The sequence below is a fragment of the Oncorhynchus clarkii genome, chromosome 14 (genome assembly GCF_045791955.1).
Source record: "Oncorhynchus clarkii lewisi isolate Uvic-CL-2024 chromosome 14, UVic_Ocla_1.0, whole genome shotgun sequence".
NCBI classification, from domain to species: Eukaryota; Metazoa; Chordata; class Actinopteri; order Salmoniformes; family Salmonidae; genus Oncorhynchus; species Oncorhynchus clarkii.
The window spans coordinates 39768014-39788783 of NC_092160.1; the positions used below are offsets into that span (position 1 = coordinate 39768014).

The window sequence follows — 20770 nt, forward strand, 5'->3', positions numbered from 1 at the left end:
TACTATTTAACTTTTTTACATTTATTTTTACTTTTTGTAATTGCTTGAGCCTGCCTGGAGTGCCAGATGAGCAGGGGTTTTCAGCATTCTATTGGTTCCAGGCATACTTAAAATCGATCCCAGATAAAGTAGTTGAAATTATTCTTGAATAGTCTTTGAATCCAGGCAGGTCTGAGTGGCCAATGTCTACTTCCTCCCACTGGCACCAAGGGCTCCAGGATAAAGTTTATAGAAAGACATTTAGGATCAGCTTCCCCTGCCCCAATCCTAATCTTAACCATATCAGCATCTAGGGTAAACTTCAACCTACACTGGCAGCTCAGACATACTGTTGTTTCTTGTGAGCCTGTGAGGCCAGGTCTTTGGCTTTCTCCTTAGCTGCTAGAGCCGTCTCCCTGGCCCTCTCCGTAGCATGCTCAGTCAGGGTCCTGGAGGGGGTATCACCTGGGGGAGGGGGGGGGGGACATGGTGGTTAGTGGTTAGTAGAGAGAGAGAGAGAGAGAGAGAGAGAGAGAGAGAGAGAGAGAGAGAGAGAGAGAGAGAGAGAGAGAGAGAGAGAGAGAGAGGAATCGTGGTGGTTAGTGGAGAGAGAGAGAGAGAGAGGAATCGTGGTGGTTAGAACATGGCTGGAGTCAAGGAGTCTAAATCCCTCAAATTCAAACCCAACCTGGAAGCCAGTTCCACTGCTTTGTTCCATTGCTCCCCTGTAATCAGGGCCTGGTTTAGACCTGGGACACCAGCCATTGCTCCCCTGTAATCAGGGCCTGGTTTAGACCTGGGACACCAGCCGTTGCTCCCCTGTAATCAGGGCCTGGTTTAGACCTGGGACACCAGCCGTTGCTCCCCTGTAATCAGGGCCTGGTTTAGACCTGGGACACCAGCCATTGCTCCCCTGTAATCAGGGCCTGGTTTAGACCTGGGACACCAGCCGTTGCTCCCCTGTAATCAGGGCCTGGTTTAGACCTGGGACACCAGCCGTTGCTCCCCTGTAATCAGGGCCTGGTTTAGACCTGGGACACCAGCCATTGCTCCCCTGTATTCAGGGCCTGGTTTAGACCTGGGACACCAGCCATTGTTCCCTTGTAATCAGGGCCTGGTTTAGACCTGGGACACCAGCCATTGCTCCCCTGTAATCAGGGCCTGGTTTAGACCTGGGACACCAGCCATTGCTCCCCTGTAATCAGGGCCTGGTTTAGACCTGGGACACCAGCCATTGCTCCCCTGTAATCAGGGCCTGGTTTAGACCTGGGACACCAGCCATTGCTCCCCTGTAATCAGGGCCTGGTTTAGACCTGGGACACCAGCCGTTGCTCCCCTGTAATCAGGGCCTGGTTTAGACCTGGGACACCAGCCATTGTTCCCCTGTAATCAGGGCCTGGTTTAGACCTGGGACACCAGCCATTGCTCCCCTGTAATCAGGGCCTGGTTTAGACCTGGGACACCAGCCATTGCTCCCCTGTAATCAGGGCCTGGTTTAGACCTGGGACACCAGCCATTGCTCCCCTGTAATCAGGGCCTGGTTTAGACCTGGGACACCAGCCATTGCTCCCCTGTAATCAGGGCCTGGTTTAGACCTGGGACACCAGCCATTGCTCCCCTGTAATCAGGGCCTGGTTTAGACCTGGGACACCAGCCATTGCTCCCCTGTAATCAGGGCCTGGTTTAGACCTGGGACACCAGCCATTGCTCCCCTGTAATCAGGGCCTGGTTTAGACCTGGGACACCAGCCATTGCTCCCCTGTAATCAGGGCCTGGTTTAGACCTGGGACACCAGCCATTGCTCCCCTGTAATCAGGGCCTGGTTTAGACCTGGGACACCAGCCATTGCTCCCCTGTAATCAGGGCCTGGTTTAGACCTGGGACACCAGCCATTGCTCCCCTGTAATCAGGGCCTGGTTTAGACCTGGGACACCAGCCATTGTTCCCCTGTAATCAGGGCCGGGTTTAGACCTGGGACACCAGCCATTGTTCCCCTGTAATCAGGGCCTGGTTTAGACCTGGGACACCAGCCATTGCTCCCCTGTAATCAGGGCCTGGTTTAGACCTGGGACACCAGCCATTGTTCCCCTGAAATCAGGGCCTGGTTTAGACCTGGGACACCAGCCATTGCTCCCCTGTAATCAGGGTCTGGTTTAGAACAGAAAAGCAGCAGCAGTCTGAACCTCATAGGAAACAAATTAAATGTAGTCGTTGGTTGAATATTATTGTAATTGATGAGAAGACTAGACTCCAGCATGTCTTATTGCTATGAAAGATTCAAGCAAAGAGCCAGTTCATTTTATAGCAAAAACTGTAAAAGTAGAGAGTCTAGCCAGTCTCCCTCTCCGTACAGAACTAATAAAAACAACACAGACGCGGCGCGGTGTGGCGGGGAGACGCGGCGCGGTGGGTAGGCGCGGCGCGGTGGGTAGACGCGGTGTGGCGGGTAGACGCGGCGCGTTTCTACCCGCCACACCGCGCCGTTTCTACCCGCCACACCGCGCCGTTTCTACCCGCCACACCGTGACGTTTCTACCCGCCACACCGTGACGTTTCTACCCACGACACCGCGCTGTTTCTACCCGCCACACCGTGCCGTTTCTACCCACGACACCATGCCGTTTCTACCCACCACACCGTGCCGTTTCTACCCACCACACCGTGCTGTTTCTACCCACGACACAGTACTGCTAATAATAAGGAACTGAACTGATCACCCCACCTTATTTTTACAGCGTAATAAAACAACTGGCCTCCATCTTACCTTGCATTTTGGCCAGGACGTATTCAAACCCTTTCATGGTCTTTGTAACACTGGTCTTGAACCGGGCAAGGCCGAATTCCTGTAAAATGAGGCCAGACAATAATGATGGTTAGGGTATGACTGACAGGGAGTGCTGGTCTTGTGTGGTATAACTGACAGTGACATTAGTTCCTATTGTATTTATTATGGATCCCCATTAGTTCCTGCCAAGGCAGCAGCTACTCTTCCTGGGGTTTATTATGAATCCCCATTAGTTCCTGCCAAGGCAGCAGCTACTCTTCCTGGGGTTTATTATGGATCCCCATTAGTTCCTGCCAAGGCAGCAGCTACTCTTCCTGGGGTTTATTATGAATCCCCATTAGTTCCTGCCAAGGCAGCAGCTACTCTTCCTGGGGTTTATTATGGATCCCCATTAGTTCCTGCCAAGGCAGCAGCTACTCTTCCTGGGGTTTATTATGGATCCCCATTAGTTCCTGCCAAGGCAGCAGCTACTCTTCCTGGGGTTTATTATGGATCCCCATTAGTTCCTGCCAAGGCAGCAGCTACTCTTCCTGGGGGTTTTTTATGGATCCCCATTAGTTCCTGCCAAGGCAGCAGCTACTCTTCCTGGGGTTTATTATGGATCCCCATTAGTTCCTGTCAAGGCAGCAGCTACTCTTCCTGGGGTTTATTATGGATCCCCATTAGTTCCTGCCAAGGCAGCAGCTACTCTTCCTGGGGTTTATTATGGATCCCCATTAGTTCCTGCCAAGGCAGCAGCTACTCTTCCTGGGGTTTATTATGGATCCCCATTAGTTCCTGCCAAGGCAGCAGCTACTCTTCCTGGGGGTTTATTATGGATCCCCATTAGTTCCTGCCAAGGCAGCAGCTACTCTTCCTGGGGGTTTATTATGGATCCCCATTAGTTCCTGCCAAGGCAGCAGCTACTCTTCCTGTGGTCCAGCAAAATTAATGAATGTAATGTTTTTAAAATTGTATAGCAGAATTCACTACACACTAAGTGTGTGCCCTCAGGCCTCTACTACCACATATCTGTAACACAAAATCCATGTGTACAAGTGTGTATAGCGCCTATGTTATCATGTGCCTGTGTTTGTGACCCCTAACCCTATGTTATCATGTGCCTGTGTTTGTGACCCCTAACCCTAAGTTATCATGTGCCTGTGTTTGTGACCCCTAACCCTAACCCTATGTTATCATGTGCCTGTGTTTGTGACCCCTAACCCTAAGTTATCATGTGCCTGTGTTTGTGACCCCTAACCCTAACCCTATGTTATCATGTGCCTGTGTTTGTGACCCCTAACCCTAACCCTGTTATCATGTGCCTGTGTTTGTGACCCCTAACCCTATGTTATCATGTGCCTGTGTTTGTGACCCCTAACCCTATGTTATCATGTGCCTGTGTTTGTGACCCCTAACCCTATGTTATCATGTGCCTGTGTTTGTGACCCCTAACCCTATGTTATCATGTGCCTGTGTTTGTGACCCCTAACCCTATGTTATCATGTGCCTGTGTTTGTGACCCCTAACCCTATGTTATCATGTGCCTGTGTTTGTGACCCCTAACCCTATGTTATCATGTGCCTGTGTTTGTGACCCCTAACCCTATGTTATCATGTGCCTGTGTTTGTGACCCCTAACCCTATGTTATCATGTGCCTGTGTTTGTGACCCCTAACCCTATGTTATCATGTGCCTGTGTTTGTGACCCCTAACCCTATGTTATCATGTGCCTGTGTTTGTGACCCCTAACCCTATGTTATCATGTGCCTGTGTTTGTGACCCCTAACCCTATGTTATCATGTGCCTGTGTTTGTGACCCCTAACCCTAACCCTATGTTATCATGTGCCTGTGTTTGTGACCCCTAACCCTATGTTATCATGTGCCTGTGTTTGTGACCCCTAACCCTATGTTATCATGTGCCTGTGTTTGTGACCCCTAACCCTATGTTATCATGTGCCTGTGTTTGTGACCCCTAACCCTATGTTATCATGTGCCTGTGTTTGTGACCCCTAACCCTATGTTATCATGTGCCTGTGTTTGTGACCCCTAACCCTATGTTATCATGTGCCTGTGTTTGTGACCCCTAACCCTATGTTATCATGTGCCTGTGTTTGTGACCCCTAACCCTATGTTATCATGTGCCTGTGTTTGTGACCCCTAACCCTATGTTATCATGTGCCTGTGTTTGTGACCCCTAACCCTATGTTATCATGTGCCTGTGTTTGTGACCCCTAACCCTAACCCTATGTTATCATGTGCCTGTGTTTGTGCTGCTTCACAGTCCAAGTTGTATTTTCATCTGTTTTTTTAATCTGATTCTACTGCTGCATCAGTTACTTGATGTGGAATAGAGTTCCATGTAGTCATGTCTCTATGTAGTACTGTGGAATAGAGTTCCATGTAGTCATGGCTCTATGTAGTACTGTGGAATAGAGTTCCGTGTAGTCATGGCTCTATGTAGTACTGTGGAATAGAGTTCCATGTAGTCATGGCTCTATGTCGTACTATGGAATAGAGTTTCGTGTAGTCATGGCTCTATGTCGTACTATGGAATAGAGTTCCGTGCAGTCATGGCTCTATGTCGTACTGTGGAATAGAGTTCCGTGTAGTCATGGCTCTATGTAGTACTGTGGAATAGAGTTCCATGTAGTCATGGCTCTATGTAGTACTGTGGAATAGAGTTCCGTGTAGTCATGGCTCTATGTAGTACTGTGCACCTCCCATAGTCTGTTATGGACTTGGGGACTGTGAAGAGACCTCTGGTGGCATGTCTAGTGGGGTATTTTTTATTTATTTAACTAGGCAAGTCAGTTAAGAACAAATTCTTATTTTCAATGACGGCCTAGGAACGGTGGGTTAAGTGCCTTGTTCAGGGGCAGAACGACAGATTTTTACCTTGTCAGCTCTGGGATTCGATCTAGCAACCTTTCGGTTACTGGTCCAACCCTCTAACCACTAGGCTACCTGCCGGTATGCATGGGTGTCTTTCAACACCTCTCATAAATACCAGTAGTGAGGAGTGTCAATCTCTCCTCCACTTTGAGCCAGGAGAGATTGGCATGCATGTCATTAATGTTAGCTCTCCTTGTACTTTTAAGGGCCAGCCGTGCTGCCCTGTTCTGATTGCAATTTTCCTAAGTCCCTCTGTCACCTGACCACATGACTGAACAGTAGTCCAGGTGCGACAAAACAAGGCCCTGTAGGACCTGCCAAGAAGGCAGAGCAGCGCTTTATTATGGACAGACTTCTCCCCATCTTAGATACTGTTGTATCAATATGTTTTGACCATGACAGTCACCCCAACTTGCTCAATTTCCACATTATTCATTACAAGATACAGTTGAGGTTTAGGGTTTATAGAATGATTTGTCCCAAATACAAAGCTTTTAGTTTTTGAAATATTTAGGACTAACGTATTCCTTGCCACCCACTCTGAAACTAACTGCAGCTCTTTGTTAGGTGTTGCAGTCATTTCAGTTGCTGTAGTAGCTGACGTGTATAGTGTTGAGTCATCCGCAAACACTGGCTATACTCAAAACCAGTGGCATGTCGTTAGTAAAGATTTTTAAAAAAGGGGCCTAGACAGCTGCCCTGGGGAATTCCTGATTCTACCTGAGGCTTCCATTAAAGAACGGAGGACACCAAGCGACCACCTGGTAGATGTAGTCTCTTATTGTCAATCTTCCAATGATATGCCTACAAATACGTCACAATGCTGCCGACACCTTGGGGAAAACGTGGAAAACGTAAGCTGACTCCTAGCTCCTCCACAGCGATATAAGGAGTCATTGCCATGAGGCGGTTTCAAAAAATGCGCCACTTCCTGATTGGATTTTTATCTGGGTTTTTTCTGTTCTGTGGCACTCACAGACAATATCTTTGCAGTTTTGGAAACGTCAGTGTTTTCTTTCCAAAGCTGTCAATTATATGCATAGTCGAGCATCTTTTCATGACAAAATATCTTGTTTAAAACGGGAACGTTTTTCATCCAAAAATTAAAATAGCACCCCCTAGTAATAAAAGGTTAAGCTACATATGTTAATATGTGCTATTTTGAGCACTTTATTGGGATGCTTGCTTGTTTTTATTGCTTTACTGGGAAGCAGAAGTAGATATTTTCATATTATTTATGTTAGTGCAGTGTTAGTTGTTGTTGTGTGATGTGACTGGCAGTGATGTTAGTATAGACATGTATAAACAGATTCTTGTTGTCACTAACTTTCACAAGCAAGTAAACCCAACTGGGCAGTTGAATAGCCAACACAACAGCTGAGGGTTTATCAAAGTCAGATACCAGCCAGTAAATCATTCAACAATTTCTACACAGGCTGAAACAGGCAAACTGCCAGCTGGTGGTTCCTATATCTTTCTGTAACTCATACATGGCTACATAGCTACATACATGGCTACATTGCTATATACATGGCGGTAGAAAGATTGTCAAGTCAGGGACTTTCTAGGGACCCCACCCTTCCAGTACCACTTAGTTCCCACTGGCCCTTAAATCCCCCCCCCCCCCCCCCCCCCCCCCCCACACACACACCTGTATAGCTCTGGAGAGCCCGTAGAGGTTAGACGAGATCCAGGCCTCTCTGTTAATCTCCGTCCAGCTGGTGTTGTCAGGGTTAATTCTGTACTCACAACGCTCCTCCACAGACTGACAGGGGAATCAAAACATAGACCTTATTAGGACTAAAAGTACAGTGAACATAGTGCATTCAGAAAGTATAGCATTACATGTTCTTTTCCTCATCAATCTACACACAATATACCCCATAATGACAAAGCGAAAAACAGGTTTAGACATTTTTGCTAAAATATTAAAAATAGAAAACAGAAATAACTTTACATAAATATTCAGACCCTTGACAGGATCTGCAGAGAATGGGAGAAACTCCCCAAATACAGGTGTGCCAAGCTTGTAGCGTCATACCTTAGAAGACTCGTGGCTGTAATCGTTACCAAAAGGTGCTTCCACAAAGTACTGAGTAAAGGGTCTGAATACTTACGTAAATGTGATCGTTTAAAAAAAAATGTAAATACATTTGTAACAATTTTTAAAAACCTGTTTTTTGCTTTGTCATTATGGAGGAATAGCGTGTAGATTGTTTTTTTTCCCCAATTTAATCCATTTTAGAATGAGGCTGTAACAAAATGTGGAAAATGTCAAGGGGCCTGAATATTTTTCAAATGCTAGATGTACAGTAATTAGTCATGATTTATTAGGATGCCCATTCGCTAACGCCGTAACGCTGGCTAATCTTCCTGGGGTCCACATTGTATTAAGAGCTGGTTCATGTCTTCAGAGTGACTTCAGGGGGGACTCCCGCCAGAGAAGTACTGCTCAAATTCATATACACTGAGCACAAGTACGTGGACACTCCTTCAAATTAGTAGATTTGGCCATTTCCGCCAAACACGTTGCCGACAGGTGTAGGTAAAAACAATAATATATATATATTTTTTTAATTGAGCACACAGCCAAGCAATCTCCATAGACAAACATTGGCAGTAGAATGGCCCTTACTGAACAGCGCAGTGACTTTCAACGTGGCACCGTCATAGGATGCCACCTTTCCAACAAGTCAGTTCGTCAAATTTCTGCCCTGCTAGAGCTGCCCCGGTCAACTGTAAGTGCTGTTATTGTGAAGTGGAAACGTCTAGGAGCAACAACGGCTCAGCCGCGAAGTGGTAGGCCACACAAGTTCACGGAACGGAATCGCCAAGTGCTGAATCGTGCTAAAAATTATCTGTCCTTCTTTGCAACACTCACTACTGAGTTCCAAACTGCCTCTGGAAGCAACGTCAGCACAACTGTTCGTCGAGAGATTCATGAAATGGGTTTCCATGGCCGAGCAGCCGCACACAAGCCTAAGATCACCATGAGCAATGCCAAGCATCGAGTGGTGTAAAGCTCACCACCATTGGACTCTCGAACAGTGGTTCTCTGGAGTGATGAATCACGCTTCACCATCTGACAGTCCGACGGACTAATCTGTGTTTGGCGGATGCCAGGAGAACGTTACCTGCCCCAATGCATAGTGCCAACTGTAAAGTTTGGTGGAGGAGGAATAATGGTCTGTGGCTGTTTTTCATGGTCCGGGCTCCTTAGTTCCATTGAAGGAAAATCTTAACGCTACAGAATACAATGACATTCTAGACGATTCTGTGCTTCCAACTTTGTGACAACAGTTTGGGGAAGGCCTTTTCCTGTTTCAGATTGACAATGCCCCCGTGCACAAAGCGAGGTCCGTACAGAAATGGTTTCTCGAGATCAGTGTGGAAGAACTTGACTGGCCTGCATAGAGCCCTGACCTCAACACCATCAAAAGCCTTCCCAGAAAAGTGGTGGCTGTTACAGCAGCAAAGGGCAGGACCAACTCCATATTAATGCACATGATTTTGGAATGAGGTGTTCGACATGCAGGTGTCCACATACTTTTGGTCATGTAGTGTAGATTCAAAGATGAAGACTTGCGTTGGCTCCCTGAGCTAATACCAAGGCTTTAGCTCAGCAGGCTAACACAGTCACAGTACGAATCCCAGTCGGTCACACGTACCATCATGCGTGCGTGGCTGATGTTCCAAGTCAGCGTTGTCATGGTTCTGTTCTGGGGGTCCACGATGGAATCCTCGATGATGTAGGCGTGCCTGGCCATGGTAACCGGCAGGTACTTCTCCATCCAGCGAGGGGCGCGGTTAGTTTTGGTCAGCAGTCGCCTAGAGACCAGACGGTTACCGGGAGTTACATCCCTGAAGATGATGTCCTCCGTTAGGACATGGTTACTGTGGGGAGAGAGAGGAGATGAGAGTTCATTGTAATATTTCAAGTTCATTGTAATATTGTATTACAGTTAGAGACATGCTGGGGAGAAAGGAAGATGGGAGGGGTAAAATAGGTATCATTCAGAGACACTTTACAGCTTAAAAGGATACTAAAAGATTAGAGGTCGAAACGTATCAATACCACCACAACAACAAAATGTGTATTAACCAAAGTCCCAGACAGTCCCCTTGATCCAGACAGGTAAACTCAGATATTGCTCAGTTCAATCATTGGGCATCTTTGAGTTCAGTATCATTATATATTATATATATTTTTATTTTATTATTATTTATTATTTTTTTTTACATTTCATTTTAAAATAAGAGACAGCCATGTATGCATTAATTCATAAATTATACAAATCTAAGTACACAGTGTATTTATTAGGTTCAGACCTCTTCACTTTTTCCACCTTTGTTTACAGCCTTAATCTAAAAGTTATTGAATTAAATATTTTCCTCAATCTACAATTCAATACTCAATAATGACAAAGTGAAGTTTTTGCAAATGTATAACAAACAGAAATACCTTATTTACGTAAGTATTCAGACCCTTTGCTATGAGACTCGAAATTGAGCTCAGGTTCATCCTTGAGATGTTTCTACAACTTGATTGGAGTCCACCTGTGGTATATTCAACTAATTGGACATGATTTGGAAAGGCACACACACCTGTCTATATAAGGTCCCACAGTTGACAGTGCATGTCAGAGCAAAAACCAAGCCATGAGGTGGTTGGAATTGTCCGTAGAGCTCCGAGACAGGATTGTGTCGAGGCACAGATCTGGGGAAGGGTACCAAAACGTTTCTGCAGCATTGAAGGTCCCCAAGAACACAGTGGCCTCCATCATTCTGAAATGGAAGAAGTCTGGTACCATCCAGAATCTTCCTAGAGCTGGCCGGCCAAACTGAGCAATCGGGAGAGAAGGGCCTTGGTCAGGGAGGTATCCAAGAACCCAATGGTCACTGACAGAGCTCCAGAGTTCCTCTGTGGAGATGATAGAACCTTCCAGAAGGACAACCATCTCTGCAGCACTCCACCAATCAGGCCTTTATGGTAGAGTGGCCAGACGGAAGCCACTACTCAGTAAAAAGGCACATGACAGCCCGCTTGGAGTTTGCCAAAAGGCACCTAAAGGACTCTCAGACCATTTGAAACCAAGATGGAATTATTTGGCCTGAATGCCAAGCGTCAGGTCTGGAGGAAACATGGCACCTTGCCTACGGTGAAGCATGGTGGTGGCAGCATCAGGCTGTGGGGATGTTTTTCAGCGGCAGGGACTGGGAGACTAGTCAGGATCGAGGGAAAGATGAATGGAGCAAAGAGAAATCCTTCATTAAAACCTGCTCCAGAGCGCTCAGGACCTCAGACTGATCAACAACATTTGCATAAAAGTAGCTTATTTTATAAAAATGTATTTAACCAGTAATGACATAATTCATGAGGCAAGAGGTGGGCGGCCTGTCAGAGAAGTCAGTTGGCTGAGGCAGTAGATCTCTGGTGCAGACGTGCGAGAGAGACCGAATAAGTGAATTGATCAAGTTTTGGTGGCTATCAGCTTTGAAAATCTGCATATTTTGCTTTATGGTTTGCATATTACCACAAACAAAGTACCAGGGTGGTGAATTGATGTTAGCTTCAGCTATCAGCTAGCTAGGAAAGTTATCCAACAAAAGATGGAAGATACCGGTATCTTCTTGCATTGTAAAGGGTTCTAGCCTGTAGGACATTGTTTTGCGAACAGTAATGAACAGTTTCAACATGCCGTGTTGCATTATTCAAGCATGTTAACTTCTGTGCAGCATGAGTGGAGAGGTAGCATGTGAGCTCACGCTATAAAAAGGGGGACATCTGCTGCGCTGATAGACCGGTTTGATCCGTGAGACACATTTATTGACAGAAGTGCCGAAAGTTCATAAATAAATCTAGTGGAGGCTGCCGAGTGGAGGCCGACTGATAATAATGCCTTGAAATACAGTCAGTGGAATGGTATCAAACATGTGGTTGATACCAGTCCATTGACTCCATTCTAGCCATTACTATGAGCCGTCCTCCCCTCGGCAGCCTCCACTGCACCAAACCATTTTTCATGTTCTAGTACTGGGAGATTTCCAGTAATTGCGCTAAGCTAATGATATGCTAACTTTAATCATCTCTAGACTGCACGCAGACACAGGGGGAAAAAATGGGTTTAATGAGTTTGTCTGACTGGGTAAGTATCTTGCAGTAAACCTCTGATTCACTGACAGTGAATGTGTGTGTGTGCACCAACAATGCTTCAACTTCACTATGACTTTAGTGATACAGCAAACAACCTGTTTTACAGGTTGGGCATTTATATGGGTTTGTCGAGGTCTATTTATAGTACAGCCTAGTGACATTAGGAGGGTTAGTCGAGGTCTATTTATAGTACAGCCTAGTGACATTAGGAGGGTTAGTCGAGGTCTATTTATAGTACAGCCTAGTGACATTAGGAGGGTTAGTCGAGGTCTATTTATAGTACAGCCTAGTGACATTAGGAGGGTTAGTCGAGGTCTATTTATAGTACAGCCTAGTGACATTAGGAGGGTTAGTCGAGGTCTATTTATAGTACAGCCCAGTGACATTAGGAGGGTTAGTCAAGGTCTATTTATAGTACAGCCCAGTGACATTAGGAGGGTTAGTCGAGGTCTATTTATAGTACAGCCTAGTGACATTAGGAGGGTTAGTCGAGGTCTATTTATAGTACAGCCTAGTGACATTAGGAGGGTTAGTCGAGGTCTATTTATAGTACAGCCTAGTGACATTAGGAGGGTTAGTCGAGGTCTATTTATAGTACAGCCCAGTGACATTAGGAGGGTTAGTCGAGGTCTATTTATAGTACAGCCTAGTGACATTAGGAGGGTTAGTCTAGGACTATTTATAGTACAGTCTAGTGACATTAGGAGGGTTAGTCGAGATCTATTTATAGTACAGCCTAGTGACATTAGGAGGGTTAGTCGAGATCTATTTATAGTACAGCCTAGTGACATTAGGAGGGTTAGCCTAGGACTATTTATAAACGGGGTAGTTTGAGCCAGGAATGCTTATTGGCTGACAGCTGTGGTATATGAGACCACATACCACGGGTATGACAAAAAAATATATATTTTTACTGCTCTAATTACATTGCCCGGACGGTATATGGTTCTCTCTGCTTCTATTTTCAATCACTTGATGCATTCGCACCTGATGCGCATTAGGTAAACAATAGCCGAAAGTAACCGTGAAAATACACACCCGGAAATACAAAGCTACAGGTAATTATATAGACCAGCGTTCTGGAAGTCGGTTTAATAACATATTGGTGGATATTTTGTCTCATATTTCCACCCGAGGATGAAATCAGCAGACAGGTAACAAACAGTAAGTTTAACTTAAGTTTATTCAACATTCTGACTTGTAAAATGGGACTTTTGGGGATTTATGAACACAGACAGGCAGTGGTGGGAAAAGTACCCAACTGTCATACTTCAGGAAAAGTATAGAAACCTTTATAGAAAGTTGCTCAAGTGAAAGTCACCCAGTAAAATACTACTTGAGTAAAATGCAAAATGATTTGGGTTTTAAATATACTTAAGTATCAAAAGTATGAATCACTTCAGCAAAGCATACAGCACTGTTTATTATTTTTATTTACAAAAGATGCATTTATGTTTAGTGAGTCCGCCAGAATATAGGCCGTAGGGATGAGCACGTGTTCTCTTGATCGGTGCGTGAATTTCACCATTTTCCTGTCCTACTCAGCATTCATAATGTAACGAGTACTTTGGGTTGTCAGGGAAAATGTATGGAGTAAAAAGTAAAATATTTTCTTTAGGAATGTAGTGAAGTAAAAGTTGTCAAAAATATAAATAGTTAAGTACAGATACGCAAAAAAAAACTACTTAAAATTACTTTTACAGCACTGTAGACGGGTTGGTTGTTTAGCAACAAAACCAAAACATGCACAGCTATGGGGCAAAACAAACGGGATTGGCATAGTGTGTTGACAACATGTTAAATATATTTAGTCTCCAATGTTTATTGAAAACATACATTTCCACAATGAGCACTCATTATACATCTTTACAGTTGGTAGCTAGCTAGCTAATATTAGTAATGTTAGCATAGGGGTGACATCAGTCAAAACAAGTCACAGTATCAAGAACAAGATAAAAACGAGACACCTAGCTGTCTGGTCGCTATCTGGCCATCCAGAACCACAACAACAGACGGACTTCTGCCCCACTGAGGCGCACGCATCATTTTCACGATGTCAGCTAACACGTCTATAACACGTGTTGTCTACATCACACGATCCGTGGCTAGGGTTGTGGTATCTATTTTTTACCTGTAGAGGGTTAGCTCTTCAACATAACTCTCAGTTCCATAGGGTTAGGGTTCCCACACAAACATAATTATATACTACAGCGCTTGTATTCAGATGGAAGACAGAGTGGATTACCTGTGCTATTGTCACCGAAAAATACTGCTGGCTGCAACTGTGTACAATAAATGTGTAGTTTTACATTTGTGAAATCATTTTGATGTGATATGAAAGTAGAGGGCTGTATGTTTCTAGAACCGTACCGCAATTGAGGATCGATTCACATTTAGATGGGATTATTTGTCCGTTTTGGCTTCCAGAGCCAATTCGCCCTATAAAACAGAACATGTAAGGTCCTTGGACGTTTAGATTTTTGCCCTAGCACTACACAGCTGATTCAAATAACGAACTCATCATCAAGCTTCGATTATTTTAATCCGCTGTGCAGTGCAAAAAACGAAACGTGCACCCGTTGTGGTCGTCGGGCCGAGTTTGTGAAATGCTGGACTAAGGAGTAAGGTGAGGCTCCTTTTGTCCAGTATTGGGCTAGGGTATCTTTCTTACCTGTAGGGGTTGGGGTATCGCTCCCAGAAAGCGATGCAGACTTGGTCCCAGGAACTTTTCAGAAGACCCACACAGGCAAAGTACTTCACCATTGTTCCCGTAAAAAGACGACTTTATATGTACACTTTGGTAAATACCTGGTAGAAGAATAGTACACGTGAGTAAGCTCAAATTAACTAGTATATTATCAATTACATGCACATTTGCCCAATTAATCGTGAAATGAGAAGGCTGCACTAAAAAGCGAAACTCCTAGATAAAGCATAGAAAGTGGAATGTTGACAGCTATCAACTTCGGTAAAATAAAAATAAAATAAAGTTAACGTGACCTAAGTTAACGGTTACCCGTCTGTGCATATTATCTCTCTATATGTATGTCCACATAACGCTCGATATGCAACCAAGTTCTGCTAACGACGTTAGTGACAGGTTGACAGGAAACGGGCACGTCTTCACGCAGTCCCTCGAGTCTTACTGGAATGCTGACGAGCTAGTTAGCTTAGCATAGAGTGGGTGGTCAACGCCATCAATTAATTAGCTACATAGCTAAAGTGACCCATTTCCATATGAAGGAAAACACATCTTTCCGCTTGAATATGAAACGGTAAGAAAGCCACTTACCTCGTTGGCAATACCATTTACAGCGGAGATAATTGCATTTTTCTACTACTTTTAGAAGAATGTAGCTTGCAGCTACACGACAGACTGATTCCGGCCAATTGAAAGGGAAGGTCAAGAACAACGACATATCCGGTGCGACCAAGAGCAGAGCGGAAGCGGTGAAGCGAGAGCGATCCAAAATGTGTCTTCTCCACGGCAGGTGGCGTTGTTTCAGCGGAAGGAGGATGGCGGAAGCAAAGAAGGCGCTTGAATCTGATAGCCGTGGAAATAAGGATGAATGGGCTTTTGTCCAAAATGATGAAATATTGTGGGAAAGGAATCGTCTAGTAAGGGTTTTACCCCTTTTGTATCTGGTAGGAGTTGGTTTTCTGGGAGTATTGGGGCTGTTCTTATTATATCACAGTGATTGGGGCCTGATTTGGTGGATCAGGGAGAGGATCTAAAATGGTGAAAAAAACCTTGGATAAAGTAGTCAGTGAAATACAAGAGGAGTGTGCTTGCATTGATTTTGTGTGTTTCAGCTGATCAGAAGGAACATTTGTTGGCCTCACTCAAGTTAATTATTATCCTGTGTCGTGTTTTGAGCTACAGAGCAGGGAACCCGTCAAAGGATTGACGCTAAAAAATAAATCCTGGATTGGTCGACGTTCATAGGATGACATTGTGTGGTTAATTGAAAGAAGGAGAAGAGTTTGTCTGTTCTGTTTTTCGATGTGGAGTCCTAAACTGGGTGCAGCTGTGATATGTGTACTACTCTGACAGAGCTTTTGTATCAAATAAAATTGTATTTGTCACATGTGCCGAATACAACCAGTTTTTTTACCTTTATTTTACTAATGATGGTGTTGGAGTCGTATTTGGCCACACAGTATTGGTGAACAGGGAATACAGGAGGGGACTAAGTGCACACCCCTGACGGGCCCCAGTGTTGAGGATCAGCGTGGCAGACATATTGTTGCCTACTCTTACCACCTGGGGGCGGCCCGTCAGGAAGTCCAGGATCCAGTTGCAGAGGGAGGTGTTTAGTCCCAGGATCCTTAGCTTAGTGATGAGCTTTGTGGGCACCATGGTGTTGAATGCTGAGCTGTAGTCAATGAACAGCATTCTCACATAGGTGTTCCTTTTGTTCAGGTGAGAAAGGGCAGTGTGGAGTGCGATTGAGATTGCGTCATCTGTGGATCTGTTGGGGTGGTATGTGAATTGGAGTGGGTCTCGGGTGTCCGGGATGATGCTGTTGATGTGAGCCATGACCAGCCTTTCAAAGCACTTCATGGCTACTGATGTGAGTGCCACAGGGCTTTAATCATTTAGGCAGGTTACCTTCGCTTCCTTGGGCACAGGGACTATTGTGGTCTGCTTGAAACATGTAGGTATTACAGACTCAGTCAGAGAGCTTGAAAATGTCAGTGAAGACACTTGACAGTTGGTCCGCCGCGCATGCTTTGAGTACACGTCCTGGTAATCCGTCTGGCCCCGCGGCTTTGTGAATGTTGACCTGTTTAAAGGTCTTGTTCACATCGGCTACCGAGAGCGTTATCACACAGTCATCCAGAACAGCTGGTGCTCTCGTGCATGCTTCAGTGTTGCTTGCCTCGAAGTGAGCATAAAAGGCATTTTAGCTCATCTGGTAGGCTCACGTAACTGGGCAGCTCGCGTCTGTGTATTTCCCTTTATAGTCCGTAATAGTTTCCAGGCCAATGCAGTGTAAGAGATGTTTAACATTTGGGTCATGTAGAGAGTGTCTGCAGATGGAAGGAGCCCAGATTTGGGACATGTGGGGAAGATCACTTTGATGGAGAATAATATAAGACGTATAAAAGAAGAGAATTGCAGATGAATAAAGTGTTGTAACTGTGGATGAGAACCTGAGGCAACCTCTTTGGATAGGGTGAAACAGATGGAGAGACTCTGTCTCCTATTATCTATGCAGAGGCAGTAGAAAGAGCAGAAGGCCCGATGGTAGGGCTCTGGGGCCCGAGAGGGCGGGTGCTGTATGAGGCAGTAGAAAGAGCAGAAGGCCCGATGGTAGGGCTCTGGGGCCCGAGAGGGCGGGGCTGTATGAGGCAGTAGAAAGAGCGGAAGGCCCGATGGTAGGGCTCTGGGGCCCGAGAGGGCGGGGCTGTATGAGGCAGTAGAAAGAGCAGAAGGCCCGATGGTAGGGCTCTGGGGCCCGAGAGGGCGGGTGCTGTATGAGGCAGTAGAAAGAGCAGAAGGCCCGATGGTAGGGCTCTGGGGCCCGAGAGGGCGGGGCTGTATGAGGCAGTAGAAAGAGCGGAAGGCCCGATGGTAGGGCTCTGGGGCCCGAGAGGGCGGGTGCTGTATGAGGCAGTAGAAAGAGCAGAAGGCCCGATGGTAGGGCTCTGGGGCCCGAGAGGGCGGGGCTGTATGAGGCAGTAGAAAGAGCAGAAGGCCCGATGGTAGGGCTCTGGGGCCCGAGAGGGCGGGGCTGTATGAGGCAGTAGAAAGAGCGGAAGGCCCGATGGTAGGGCTCTGGGGCCCGAGAGGGCGGGGCTGTATGAGGCAGTAGAAAGAGCGGAAGGCCCGATGGTAGGGCTCTGGGGCCCGAGAGGGCGGGGCTGTATGAGGCAGTAGAAAGAGCGGAAGGCCCGATGGTAGGGCTCTGGGGCCCGAGAGGGCGGGGCTGTATGAGGCAGTAGAAAGAGCGGAAGGCCCGATGGTAGGGCTCTGGGGCCCGAGAGGGCGGGGCTGTATGAGGCAGTAATCCATATAGCTCATCAGATGTTAAATATGTTAATCCCCTCCCTGCAGAAACAATAATGTCAATTTTTCTTAACTTTAAAAAACATGTTTTTACTTGCACAGTAACATTTATCACCAAAGCAACAAAGTTTCTTCACGTGTCTGGATCCTGCTGGTGACACGCAGGCTTGTATGGATGTCAATGAGAGGGTTGAATTAGATCAACAACAAAAAATGAATAGATTATGTGACTACGTGAGGCTTCTTTGACGAATAAACATTTCAGAATGCTGAAGTTGTCACGAGTGTATTGACATAAGTAGGACACGTGACACCGCGGCAACTTTGTGAAAAAAACACATATAGGAGTTGAGCCAGAGATCCTTTTGCTAATGTCTCTGGTTGTGCCTGTTCTCCACATGCGTATCTACCCTCTAATTGCCTAGAATGGTCCCACCTGACCTTGCATCCCGACCTCCATTTCTGAAGACATGTCATTTCATTGTTAGAGCTGTTAACTGGGTTAGCGATGTGGGTACACAGACCCACGAGCCACTGCAGCTCCTAATGAGGAGTTTAGTTTTTTGTGTGGCCCCGAGCTCCATTAAAGTTGTCCATCCCTGGTGTAGAGGATACCATCTAAACCACTGTGAAATATATTTTCCAACAGACCTACTGCTTCTTACACTGTCTTTCATTGAGAATGACAGATCTACAACACATAGCACAGATCTACAGCTTCTTAGACTGGCTTTCAATGAGAATGACAGATCTACTGCTTCTTCTTAGACGTTTCTATGCGAATATTACAGTATTAAAATGTTTTTGCCTGGTCAATATAATGCCAAATCTGTGGCTGAAGCCATCCCTGTGCAGCCTCATATTGACAGCCAGGTGGCAGTACAAGACCTGTCAACGTTTCAGAAACGCAACACATTTTGTTGTTGTTGTGAATACAAATGTCGACCAATTTTCTATTTATTTGGGGTTTATACCTAATAAGGAAATCTATTTAATCTCACAGCCTATTGGACCATTGTCCTATTACAACAACAATGGTTTGGTTTTGAAATGTACCTGTACGAGACCTGCGGTACCTGGGTGTGTACAGATCAATCATTCAAGGTGTTTTGAAAGATCCAGCTCTAGAGTTCAGTGACCTAGCTGTCTTACCTGTCTAATTAAAGGTTTAAGATATGACCGTGACTGAGCAATGAGTCAGGATCATCCTCCACAACCATATAAACCTCTCTTACCTCAGTTCAGAATAAAAATATTTACCTCTTCCTTGTCTGCTTGTGTCAAACGGTGTGGAATGTTGGGCTAGTTAAAACTGCATGTCCCTTATGTACATATTCTTCATCCCTTTACACTTGTGTGTATAAGGTAGTAGTTTTGGAATTGTTAGTTAGATTACTCGTTGGTTATTACTGCATTGTCGGAACTAGAAGCACAAGCATTTCGCTACACTCGCATTAACATCTGCTAACTATGTGTATGTGACCAATAACATTTGATTTGATTTAATCTTCACTTTATTGTTGAAGTATGTTGTATAGTTGATGTGACTAGCAACATTAAAGAGGACAACTACACTCGACCACCACACCATCTCAGAACGTCTCTTTATCTGTGACAGATGTACTACACATCAGAAATGGACTGGCGTGCTTGTTCCCCTTCGCCTGGTCCCAGCTCTGTTAGTGCTATCACGCAGATAGTTCCCCGATCTCTTTTATTCCAAATTCCCTGTACATCCAGCAGATACTGCATTGCACTGAGTTCAAAGAATGAAAGCCTAGTTGTATCTGATGACTTAATCAAATAATATTGATTCATTCTTCATGTTTGAAATGTCAGAGACGTCAGCCTGCAGCTGTGAGAGAATCCCCACTGTGAGGATTGAGGGCTCTTTTCTCTGCTTTTTATACAAAAGAAGCCGCCAACGCTGAAGGCCCGCGACGCTGAAGGCCCGCGACGCTGAAGGCCCTCGACGCTGAAGGCCCGCGACGCTGAAGGTCCGCGACGCTGAAGGCTCGCGACGCTGAAGGCCCGCGACGCTGAAGGCCCGCGACGCTGAAGGCCCACGACGCTGAAGGCCCACGACGCTGGCTAATATATGAGCCACATCCTGTTGTGAAGTGAACGTTGTAGAGCGTTGACACTGGCTTGAGTGTCAAATGACACGCTATTCCCTTTCTAGTGCACTACTAATGACCAGGTACTCTGATCTAAAGAAGTCCACTATATAGGGAATAGGGTGCCGTGTGGGACTCACACACAGTGAATAGCAAATCAACTTCATCATGCTGCCAATTATATCCCTTTGTCTAACGATCCACTTCAACTAGAGTAGGCGTGAACATTTTTACTGTGTCCCTTAGTGAACAGTGACAGGTCGACGTCCAAAATGGCACCCTACTCTATATATAGTGCACTACCTTAGACCATAGGACTCTGTTCAACAGTAGTGCACTGTACAGGGAATCGGGAGCCATTTTGTACGCAATCACTGATTAAACAAGTCTATTTTTTCCTTGAATGTAAATAACTATGTGTTCTCTCTGCTCATCCTGTTATAGTCAGTTTTAATGAGTTCTGTTACAACCAAAGATAACGGGCTTGATCAATCAACACGTCTTTGAATTCATTGGACAAGAGTAGTTTAATTGTTTAGAAGTACCATAGACAATTAGATGAAGTAGGGTCATATAAAACATTTACACATGCAATGCCTTCTCTCAACTTTGAACTTCAGTCAGTCAGTCATTTTAAGGTAGGTATTCAATGTCAGGTCATTCGATTCAGACAGTTTCACCACAACCTTATTAAGGTCCCTGTAAAGTCTCATATTAATCCTCAAAGAGGACCAGGAGTTTTCCCTGATCCATACCACATGATCTGACCAAGGCTATATAACTAGGACCCAGAGTTTATCCTAGTTATACCACACGGTCAGGTAATTATAGGGTCCAGAGTTTTTCCT

At 45.4% G+C, this 20770-nt stretch overlaps 1 protein-coding gene across 1 annotated transcript; it reads right to left on the reverse strand.

Moving 5' to 3' along the window:
- On the reverse strand, positions 1-15205 carry LOC139366102 (PRELI domain-containing protein 1, mitochondrial-like). The gene is made up of 6 exons (XM_071103201.1): positions 15085-15205; positions 14464-14600; positions 9307-9532; positions 7290-7403; positions 2744-2822; positions 1-444 (listed from the first exon to the last, which is right to left on the reverse strand). Exons 2-6 carry the CDS (start codon positions 14553-14555, stop codon positions 320-322), a joined length of 636 nt encoding a protein of 211 aa, XP_070959302.1. The 5' UTR covers positions 14556-14600; positions 15085-15205; the 3' UTR covers positions 1-319.
- Between the last annotated feature and the right edge of the window lie 5565 nt (positions 15206-20770).